The 11561-nt window shown below is 46.8% G+C and overlaps 1 protein-coding gene across 1 annotated transcript; it reads right to left on the bottom strand.

The window, feature by feature from the left end:
• Window positions 1-3384: 3384 nt before the first annotated feature.
• Window positions 3385-4660, bottom strand: LOC125526065 (aquaporin NIP1-4-like). Its single transcript, XM_048691093.1, has 5 exons — window positions 4499-4660; window positions 4146-4370; window positions 3871-4068; window positions 3700-3761; window positions 3385-3577 (listed from the first exon to the last, which is right to left on the bottom strand). Exons 1-5 carry the CDS (start codon window positions 4658-4660, stop codon window positions 3385-3387), a joined length of 840 nt encoding a protein of 279 aa, XP_048547050.1.
• Window positions 4661-11561: the final 6901 nt, after the last annotated feature.

Below are 11561 nucleotides of genomic sequence, written 5' to 3'. Positions count from 1 at the left end.
TGTATCTAGAGTTCCCAAATGTTAGCGGGGTAGGGATGGCCAACATCTCAGAAACGACCAGCTGCCAATTAAGGTATTGTTCACTTATAAGTCATATTCCCAATTGAAGTTTATATCTAACAAGAAATCATTTCTTTGTTCTTTCAAGTCTTGGGTAGTCAATCAAGTCACATACAAGACAAACATTTTTAAATAGCTCTATATAAACTTTGTATATCAGTATTGCTCTACAAAAAAGTTACCTTGCGATGTAATAATTTATCTTACCATTTCTTTTGATGTTAGATGCACAGTGGTTTTATGCTCAAATAAAGATATATTCATGAATATGGATTAGTTGCTCTTTGATATGTTATATGTGTAACGAGGTTTAGATTTCCAGTCAAATATGGTCTTAGGCACTAAATTAACTAAAAGGCACTTTAACCAATTTGTTATTTTCCCGTGTGTGCAATTGAAAAGCAGAGTAGATAGCTCGCATACTTCAAAGTTCGGTAAATAGCTACTAGTACAAAGCTACTAGTAATAGATCGCATACGTAAATAGGTGAGAACTAATTAGCTACTAGTATAGAGGTAGATGAAGCACTGAATCATCATTTACCTTTGCCTGTTTAGTTTGCATTGTGTTCGCATCTTCTAATGCGACTGCGCAATCTCCGGCGGAATCTCGGTCACCGGCTGCACGCGTTGCAGCTCCACCATCCACCATTTTTTAAGGAACGGGTCAGCCAGAACCTTGGCCTGCCATTGGGTGCACCGGGAGTGGGCGGCACTAGCTGCGACGGCCCCGTCTTGCCGCCAGCCAAGGCCACGGCCGGGCGTGGCACATTGCGACTAAGGTGAGCGGAGCTAGCTAGCGGCGACGACTCTGTCTTAGGCCAACTCTACCGCACGACTGCAAACAAACGTTTGGTTCGACTGCTTTTTGTTTTTTTGAGTGGCAATGGATGCTAAAACGGATACGCATGTCCGGCTGGGATTGAAGGCGCCCAACACAGCTACTATACCCAAATTGTCCGCCTCAGTCGCGCACCCACGCCTGCGCCTCGCCCGCCCGCGAGCTCGTGCTCTCGCCACGCTGGCTCGGCCCCGCACCCGCCGCGCCGCGCCCGCCTCGCCGCCGGCGAGCTTGCCACGCCCCGCCCGTGCCTCGCCTCGGCCCGCTCGCGCCCGCCATGCCCTGCCCCGCCCGCGCGCCCGTCTCACCGCGGTTCGCCCCCGCCTGCCGCCGTGCGTGCGTGCGCGCTCGCCCCCGTTGCCGCGCGCTTGCCCGCGCGCCCCCGCATGCCGCCGCGCGCACTCGCCTCGACACCTCCCCGCCGCGCGACGACGTGCCTGCCGCACTAGCTCGCAGCCGCGCCGCACGTCGCCCCCTGCGCGCGCGCCCGCGCCATGGCCGCCCCGCCCTGCCCCGCCTCGCCGCGCCCCGCTCGCCCGGCCGCCGCTGCGCCCACGCGCACCCCCACTCGCCGCAGCCCACGCGCCACGCGCGCACCCCCGCTCGCCGCAGCCCGCGCGCACGCCCGCTCGCCCCCGACCTCCAGCGCCCTACCCGCGCCCTCCCCGCCCCGCTCCGCCCGCCCCGCCCCGAGCTCGGCCGCGCCCCGCCCAGCCCCCTGCGCCTGCTTGCTCCCCACCCCGTGCGCCCGCCTGCTCGCGGCCTCACCTCGCCCGTGCGTGCGCCGACAGCCGCGCCGCTAGCCCATGTGCCCGCCGCACTCCCACGCCCGCGTGCACCGGCATGGGTGGTGTGTGGAGCAGAGGAGAGAGAGGTGGTGGGTGGGCATGGTGGGCCATGGAAGATTAAGGAGAGAGGATGACGGGTGGGTCAGGCGTCACATGCAGAGAACACGGCCCGGATCAGGAGGACGCAAGATTCGTCCGCCCGTGTCCGTTCGAGACGCAAACCTAGACCAACTTTGCTCCAAGGATGGGTTGAGGCGGACCATAAACAGACGTTTGTTTAGGATGAGGTCGCGCATTGGAACGTATGATTTGTCCGTTTTACCTCAAACGGACAGACCCGGACGATTTGGGGTCGTGCGATGGAGTTGGCCCTACCACCTTCCAACCCCGTGGCTCCGGGCGGAGAAGCGCACCGGCAACGGGTGAGGCTAGCCGTGACAGCTCCGGGCAGAGCAGAGCGTCGGAGACGGACGGCGCTAGCAGCTCCGGTCTTGACGCCGGTCACGGCCATGAATGGCGGATTTTACCTGCTCAGAATCCTCCCTCACAGTGGAATGAGTGGCAGCAGCGGTACGCTGGGATAAGGCAAAAACAATTATTTTCAGTAAATTAAAAGAAGGAAAACGTTGTATTGAGTGGTGGGGTCCAGCGAGACACGTGTTGCCCGCTGGTTGGCCCTGCATGATAGTGCGTGTTGGGAACCCAGCAGGAGAGCCCGACCCCCTTTTCTGGAATGTATGAGATCAAACAAACCGTACGATGCATGACTAGTCTGATGGGATGCTAAAAATCAGACGTCTAATTTCTAGCGGCTCCCTTAAAATTTGATGGTGCTCTTGAGTACATAGTCTCGAGCTCCGGAGTGAAAAGTCTAGGCCTGGTCTTCATTGGTTGTACTTCGCAATGGTAATGACCACATCATCCTTTGCTGGAGGCATTGTCTAGAAATTTGCTTGGACGACCTCTTTGAGGTGAAACCAAAGATCATGCCTCCATGGATTGATCCATGATGGCAACACTTGTGTGCCATTTCTTTTTTGGAGGCGTCATTGTTAAAGCAATTTTTTCTGTCTGGATGCTATCATAGGGGGTTATTGATGTTGATGGTTCATGCTGCATGTTTGAATTGGCTTGATCGGACATTCATTGTTTTATCCGCGTTCTTTGTGTGTATGCATTTGTGTAATTTTAATGCATGTAGAGCTGAATATGTGCTCGTAATGCTTATATTCTCTTGATGCGATATTACATTTGTGTAAAAGGCGCCCGGAAAGAAAGTCAACTCTGTTCGACTGCTTTTACCTCTTGTAGCAAACTGTTTTTTAGATGGGTTACAAATCTCTGTTCTAGTTATTGAATCGGCAAAGATCTTAAAGCCAACAATAAAAAGAAAAAGGACGTGCACATATATGAAAGTAAGATACACACATATCGATTATCGCCTCGCCAATAATCACTACACATACATACCAACCAGGCAACAAGTAAAAGCACATGCCTATTTATTCGCTCGTATATCCGTCGTCCTCTGTAAATAGATCGATACACGCTATGCTAGACTAGCTAGGAATGCATCGTTTTTCAGACAGTAACCACACCATACACTCGTAGCTCCAATTATTGGTCCTCTCTTGGGCGTGTCGATCGGTCCGAACATGTATACCGCACGGTTCTTAATTTAGTACGAGTTCATTTATTAAGCCCGGCCGGTGCTCTTGGTGATCTCGCGCAGCGGCTTGCTGGTGTGGCGGACGAGACCGTAAGCCCAAGCTCCGGCCGCCCCGCCGGCGAACGGCCCGAGGACGTACACCCAGAGCGACTTGAACTTGCCCGACACCAGCGCTGGCCCGATGCTCCTCGCCGGGTTCATCGATGCTCCCGTCACCGGCCTGTCATCGTCGACCAAACGCACGCACGTACGTAGGTAAATATGCATGCGTAAACATCAATGAAGCGGCAGATCAATGATCATGCCGCAAAGTTAAGCAATAGTGCAGCAAGGCGTACGTACCCAGAGAATAGCGCGTTAAGCATGATGGTTGCGCCCACAGCCAGCCCAGCCATCTGCCCCGACTGCACAAAAACGAGAAATGGATGGTAAGTACGTAGGGCGCAGGTATGCATGCACGTGCATGTCTCTCGTCGGTGCATGCATGCATGCATGGCGGCCTAGCTAGCTTACCGCTCGGTCGTCTGTAGCCACGGCCATGATGACGAAGACGAGGTAGAAAGTGGTGATGAACTCCACCACGAGCGACTGGAGGTTGGAGCCCGTGGGCAGCGTCACCGGCGCGAACTCGTGCTTCTCGCCGAACAGCAGCCGCAGCAGAAAGCTCGCGATCAGCGCGGCCACCATCTGCACCACCATGTAAGCCGGCACCTGCGCGCACATATGCACATATGTCATCTGCAGGTCGTTCACTCTCCTCAGGGGGCGAATCTGGTGGTGGCGCTTACCCGCTTCCAGGGGAACCGGTGGGCGATGGCGAAGCCGACCGTGACGGCGGGGTTCATGTGGGCGCCGGAGATGTGGCCGACGGTGTAGACCATGACCATGACGGCCATCCCCCACACCACGGTGATGCCCGGGAACGTGACCGCGCCCTGCTTCTCCTCGTTCACCACGATGGCGCCCATGCCGGCGAACAGCAAGAAGAATGTGGAGAATAACTCGGCGAGGAGCTACATGCACAAGCCAGCGTAGTCAAACAGTGGTTGGATCTTGGATGAAAACATAATATACACAATCATATACGTACATCCATCGAGAGAGGTATAGGAATCAACCGAGATAGATATAGTAGGCTCACCATCTGAAGAAAAGAAACAGAGACGGGGAAGCCACAGACCATGTCCTGGTCAGGGTGGTAATCAGCAGACACATCCTTCTCCTTCCTCCCATCCTCCACGGAGAAATCGTTCACCGACACCGATCCATTCGTGTAAGCAGAGTCGTCGTCCCGCCTGGCCATTTCTGCCTCGATCTACTGATACACACTCCAAGTGACAAAACTAGCTAGGGTGACTAGAATGTGGAAGCACTGAGATGACAGGTGAGGGTAGTGAGAACTGAGCAAGTCGACTGAACTATATATACACCAGCAAGGACAGCTTGTCATATGGTATACTCCACCATGTTCTATAACCATCGACTTCTTTTGCTAGCTCCACCGTGTTCTGTCTCTTCTCCTTCAACCCTCGGATTTGTCGAGACCGGTAATACTAAAGAAGAGTTCCGTTGCCACTATAGGTATTAAAGAAGAGTAGGGGAATTATGGAAGATTCACCCCAGACATCGAGGGCGGAAGGTGATAGATAATTTGCTACTGCATTGGACAGATTAATGGCAAGCGAGAACTCCAAGGACCTATCGGACAAGACAAAACTATGCACTTAGCAGGTGTACGCGATAGTTGGTGGGGACGCGCGTAGTGCCTCAGCATTACCACTTGCGCCAAACATTTCAAATTACAAGCATGACGTACACGCCAACGCACGTCTACTTGGATCGAGTGTGCTTCTAAATTACAGGGTAGAACTGCAGAATGCCAGGCGAAAATTTGTATGCACTTGTGCGTAAACTCGTGAGTACCAAAATTTAAGGACGATGCTGCAACAGGGCGATCGACGTCCATATGACCATGGTGAGGAGATAGAAGGGCCAAATGGTGAGAAAATTATGCTAGGGTTGGTACCGACCATAAGGACCTCACATCATCAAATTGAATTAACATCACTGACATCAACTTTGATCTTACACAAAATCATGAAAATTTCTGATTACTCAGCCCGGGAGCTCTACATCAATGCCATCCCCTAGAAAGCTGATCTTGGACGGCACAAACAATCGCCTTGTGTTTGTCGGGAAATAAACTCTTCTTTGGCAAGATGAATGGCATGACCAGCCTATGTGGCAGAAAGAGCAGTACTATATGGACGATAATTCATGCACGATATGTGGACGATACTTGTGATCTGACCCTACAACATTTGGGCAAAGGAAGACCTGATCGTTGATTTCTATCGTGCAAAAAAACATCGTGTGCGTAGTAGTTTCGTGGCAGAAGTTCCCCCAACTGCAAGAGAGGATTTTCTACCATGCACGGGATCTCCCATGCATGCATCCATCACATTTTTTATTGCTGTGTGGGACCACTTCTATAGTGTTTTCTCTCATCTTAACATACATTCACATGCTATTATGTACTATTAAGTTTCAGTCAAATAAATAGATACCTAATGCATGTTGAAATAAAAGTTTGATTTATATTCTGTTTGCAAAATTGTGTTTTTCCTGACAAGGTCTTTAAAACAAGACCAATATTGAATATATTTTCAGAAATTATTATTTTTGACAACTAAATCACCATGCTTCAAACTTGTTCCATACAAATCTATTAATTTCATGTGAAAAAATTAACAATGTTTTATTGCGCGCAAAAAATAATCTTATTGTTCCACTATGGCTCCCCATGTCCCGTTGCATTTCATAATGTCACATTGTGTGCCAATGTGTATCAAACTGATTCTTAGTAATGTATAAAAGTTTGTAAATATTAATATATTTTATTGCAACAAAACTTTGAACTTTTATAGTGTTTAACGAAACATAGCATAGTTATGTGTATTTTTATAGTGTTCCACCATGTTTCAGAATTTAATTTTTTTTTCTGAAATATATTCAAAAGTGGTCTCTTTTCAAAGATCTCGTCGTAAAAAAAAACAAATATGAAAACGGATCATAAAATGTACTTTGGTTTCAAAAGATAAAATAGATTTAAACCTGAAACTAAAATGAAAAAGCATGGGATGGTGGAGCATAGGTGGTACAGTATGTTTGCATGTGGTGAGAGAAAGATCTAACTAACTGAGCACCATAAATGCATGACATCGGATCTCCAAGCAAAATCAACTGCGCATGCATGCACGGTACCTCCCGTGCATCGGAGATTAACTTTTCTCCCCAAACTGCACTCTTTTGCAATCAATGAACACCAAACTTTATCAAGTTGGATTGAAGCTCAGGATCCCTCTCAGTTCTTCCACACCCCTTTAATAGCTCAAGCTCACATTCAGTATATTGCGGTAAAACTTTTGACTGAGCAGAAACAACAGATTGATATCAATGGCCAATGGAAATGCAAAAGACATAAATCCAAATACCCTTCCATCACCATGTACCACAATCTTTGCCCACAAGAAGAGGTGCACACTCTATTCAATTGGATATGGAAATGCTCTAGCAGGCTCAGACATAAGATTTTCTTATGGCTTTGCATGATAGAGTAAACTCAAGGAATCTGTTAAAAAGAAAATCCTTTCACCTGGATTGTTATGAGTGTGTTTTCTACAATGAACACACAGAAAAGACCTCTAGACATCTTTTTTGTGTCTGCTACTTCTCGCAAGACTGCTGCAAAAGTATTATTCCATTGAAAAAGCTGGGTATCTCTGTTTTTTATGACATTCTTCTAGCTAAATAGTTGCTCCCTCCCAAGATTGTTATGGAAATTGTCATACAAGGATGCCGAAACATCTCACTACTAGGGAAAACCTTATAGGTAGACCAATAACAGTGGCGAGGGGTAAGTGCCCCCCACTACTATTAAGTAGTTGTAGCGCGGGTCAAAACCCAACGCTACAGGTACGGTGTAGTAGTAGCGCGGGCTGATGTAACCCGCGGTGCTATTAAGAGGCCCCCACGGTACCCACCGGGTCGAGCCATAGTAGCAGCGTGGGGTACATTACCCGTGCTACAACTAACATGTTAGTTGTAGCATGGGGTTTGCACCCATCGTTGCCACTATTGATATGCAAGGCCAGCCGGTGGCCCCCTCTTAACAGCAGCACGTGGCTGCGGACAAGCGCTACAGGTATTGGACTTAACTATAGCGGGCCATGTGCCCCACGCTACTACTAAGCACCGTATCCCCTACCCGAACGTATGTTTCCTCATCACTCTCACTCTCTCGCGCTCCCCTCTCCTCCCCAACATCATTGTCGCCTGCCGCCGTCGTCGCCAGCCGGCGCCACCGCTCCTCCTCCACCGAGCTAGCTCCTCCCTCCCTCCCCTCCTCCCTCTGTTCTCCCTCACATCTACTAACAAGTGTCAAGTTCATGAACAATTTGTAAAAAAATTCATTTCAACATAATCATGTAGTAAATGGCATTTGATTAAGAAAACTATGATAATGTCGATGAAATTAATTTTAGATAGGTGATAGCTATTGCCCGTGATTTGCCGGAACAATCTAACTTAGCTTAGATGATTACCTGCTTCAAATTTGCTAAACAATTATAATTGGTAGAATGGTAGATAGGTCATAGCTAGTAATCATGTCCACTGAATTTTTTGGTAGAATTTTCTTGTTTAGCTCATCCAGAGCAACCAATTGGTAGAATGGTAGTAAGCAGTAGTGTTAAAATACTCCTAGAGTTTGAACTAAATGACCAGTTAAAACAGCCATTTTAAAATACTCCTAGTGTTAAAATGGTCAGTACGCAGTAGTGTTAAAATACTCCCAGAGTTTGACCTAAATGATCAGTTAAAATGGTCATTTTAAAATACTCCTAGAGTTGTGGGTGCTCATTTTGTAGAATGAACAGATGTTCATGTTTTGTTTTTGTAATTTTTTTACTTAAGTGATTACGTTGTAGATGTTGCTCTTGTACTGTGCAGAGATAGTACATATGAATGAGCATTATAAATGCCGTGCAGAGATACCTACTTGTGCATTTTTGCTGTGTTAGTACATTACATAGTGTTGGTGCCACATATCTTCGCACGAAAACTCCGAGTGGCCTATGTTTTGCCGGAATGTTGATTCGTTTTCATTCCGGCAAATTTTAGGTGCTCGATATGACCTATTTTTAGCAAAGGTCATGCCGAAGTTTTTCGCGAATTTTGGCATGATTTGTACTAGAAAGTAGGACATATCGAGTGCCCGTGATTTGCCAGAACGAATTAAACGATATTTCGGCAAAACATAGGCCATTTTTTATGTCATTACTTGATATATGTAACGGGTTGACTTTCAGTCTGTTGGGGCTCCTTGTGTGACTTTTAGTCTGTTCTTGAAGGAAGGATCCTGACTGTTGTCTTGGGGATTGTTTCCTCCTCTTCTTCTCATGATATACCTTGGTAATGCATGAGAGAAGGGGGGAAGCGACCATCACCGACCGCGAAATATCAGTGAGGGAGTGTCCACCATATACGGTTGAAATATCAGAGAGAAAGAATCCCGACTATTGTCGTGGGGGTTGCTTCCTCCTCTTCTCCTCGTGATAGACCTTGGTAATGCAGGAGGGAAGGGGGATCCAACCATCACCGATGGTCTATATATCAGAGAGGAAGAATCCCGACTATTGTCATGGGGTCGCTTCTCCTTCTTTTTCGTGTGCTAGACATTTTTGTGTAATGCACTTGGGAAAGAAGGGAAGAGTGACCTTCACCGACAGTCAAATTTTCAGAGAGGGAGTGCCCACCATATACACCACGAGGGTGAGAGTTTTTCAAGGAAGACTCAATAGATCAAAAGTTAACCCCTGCCGAATAGTGATCTATGTGTTGAGTTCCTGGTATTTGCCGTCGATTTTTAATCTTTGAATTGTGAACACAGGAAATGTCTAGCGACAATAGGATCCCCTAATGCAATTACTACCCCAACGACGGGGGTATGTGCGACATGCCTCACCTGGAAAACGATAGGTACTTCACCCTCATGCTGAAGGAGACCTTCGGACATTTTACGGTATGTAACAACGACAAGTGCTCTTTTGTAATTAAGCATGACTTGTGCTTTTTTGCTTTAACGTGCAATTTTTGTTTTTTACAATTCGATTAGTGCATCCCCTGCTATGCAAGACCTTATGCCCTAGAGAAGCTCAATTTCGAAGATAGGGAGAGTTTGGAGATGAAGAAAGCTCACCTTAAGACGAAACATGATTTCATTTTTTAGGTTAAGATCTACAATGCAGTAAATCACACACATTTTGGATATTCAAATTGGAGAGGACTATGCAACGCCTATGGGTTTCAGGAAGATATGAAATAACCTTCAATATTGGTCCTGAAGATAATATCGACATTTGGGTGGATGTGGACATGATTCCAATTCTACCTCCATGTGAGTTTGTCACACAAATTTGTTAAGTAATTTATATGATTTATTTAAAAATAGTTGGTATTCATCCCTACTAAACCTGTTTATTTATAATTGATATATTATTCTTTTCCTCAATAAATACACGAGAAGGTGATACATCTCCAACGTATCTATAATTCTTTATTGTTCCATGCTATTATATTATCAATCTTGGATATTTAATATAAGTTTTTGTGCTATTTTATATCATTTTCTAGGACTAACCTATTAACCTAGTGCCAAGTGCTAGTTGTTGTTTTCTGCTTGTTTTTTGGTTTTCCAGGAAATCAGTACCAAACGGTACAAAACTTTTTGACAGTTTTTTCTGGACAAAAGAGACCGTAGAAGCTTCGGGAGGAGAGAAGACGATAAGGGACGAGACGGCAAGATAAACATGGCGCACCCAGGGGGTAGGCGCGCCCTGTTACCTTATGGGCCACACGTGGCTCCGTTTGACCTAATCCCATCTCTATAAATTCTCTAAAATTAGGAAACCAACAAAGAGTGTAGCGACCCGACCTCAAACGGTCAAGTCTCTGTGCTTCAGTGTCATCCCTGGATCGGTAATGCTGACACACACAGTACTCGAGGATTTATAACAGAGTAGCAATCACACACTTATTACATCGAATGTCTCAACAGAGAACTTATTACAATAAATATGGCTTAAGGCCATCTAATACGATAACAGCGAAAGGCTTGGAAGATTAAGTGAGTCCATCAACTCCAACAACATAGCTGAGCTACACGGCAACGAGCTAACGAACCTTACTCCTCATATGAAAAGTCTGCAACATAATACATTGCAGCCCAAAAACGGGTCAGCACATGGAATATGCTGGCAAAGTAACACAGTAGAGCAAGAACAGAATAATGCTATAACTACATGCATATTTGGCTGGTGGAAAGCTCTATGGTTATAGTGTTTTTGCGAAAAGCGAATTTTTCCCTACAACAAAGGAATAAATTTTATTTAACTATCATGGTAGTTGAAACATCATCGAGAAGGTTCCTCCAACTCAATCCCAATTAAAAGTAATTATCAACCCAACAACATTAATTTAGAGTGATGAGATACATATGATAATCCAAGTACTAGATACTCAAGATTTGTCCATAACCGGGGACACGGCTAACCATGATTAGTTTATACACTCTGCAGATGTTTGCACACTTTTCCCCACAAGACCCGATCTCCTCCATTGAATTTCTCGCACTACATGATGTTTGAGAAACGGATGACTGAGACACAGTCTTTCAGAAGTATTAACTCCTTACTCCGGGCAGACCATACCAACCTACATCCCTCTACCTGCTGATCCACCTCTTCAGGAGCTTCACGCAACCTACTCAACTATGCTAGAGACCATAATAGCTTGTGGCTGCACACGGAAGTTTCTAGCATGAAATATCCCAGTTCCCTTTGAGCCTGGGTGGCGGACCATAGGATTATCACACGGGTACTCCGGGATATCCTAGGACAGCATTGGATTCCCCAGGTGCCCAACAAACAATCCACCAAGACACTACTGGAATCAGGGATTTTGCCGTCTGCTAGTTCTTTGCCGTCTGCTTGCGGACGGCAAAGAAGGTCTTTGCCATCAGCTACCAAACAACAGACGGCAAAGAACTGGCAGACGGCAAAGAAGGTCTTTGCCATCTGTCATTTCTTTGCCGTCTGCTGGCAAATGGCAAAGAATGTCAGCGGACGGCAAAGAGGTGCCACTGG

The sequence above is a fragment of the Triticum urartu genome, chromosome 7A (assembly GCF_056163025.1).
Source record: "Triticum urartu cultivar PI428250 chromosome 7A, HENAU_Tu73, whole genome shotgun sequence".
NCBI lineage: Eukaryota > Viridiplantae > Streptophyta > Magnoliopsida > Poales > Poaceae > Triticum > Triticum urartu.
Note: the sequence above shows the minus strand (reverse complement) of the source record. Positions and strands in the feature narration are given on the sequence as shown.

Bases quoted from the DNA above. Each gene is read 5' to 3' on its own strand.
- LOC125526065 (XM_048691093.1), bottom strand. From the start codon at position 4,660: ATGGCCAGGCGGGACGACGACTCTGCTTACACGAATGGATCGGTGTCG. The intron at 4,371-4,498 runs GTGAGCCTACTA...TTGTGCATGTAG, and splicing joins CTGTTTCTTTTCTTCAGATG to CTCCTCGCCGAGTTATTCTC. The intron at 4,069-4,145 runs GTAAGCGCCACC...ATGTGCGCGCAG, and splicing joins ACCGGTTCCCCTGGAAGCGG to GTGCCGGCTTACATGGTGGT.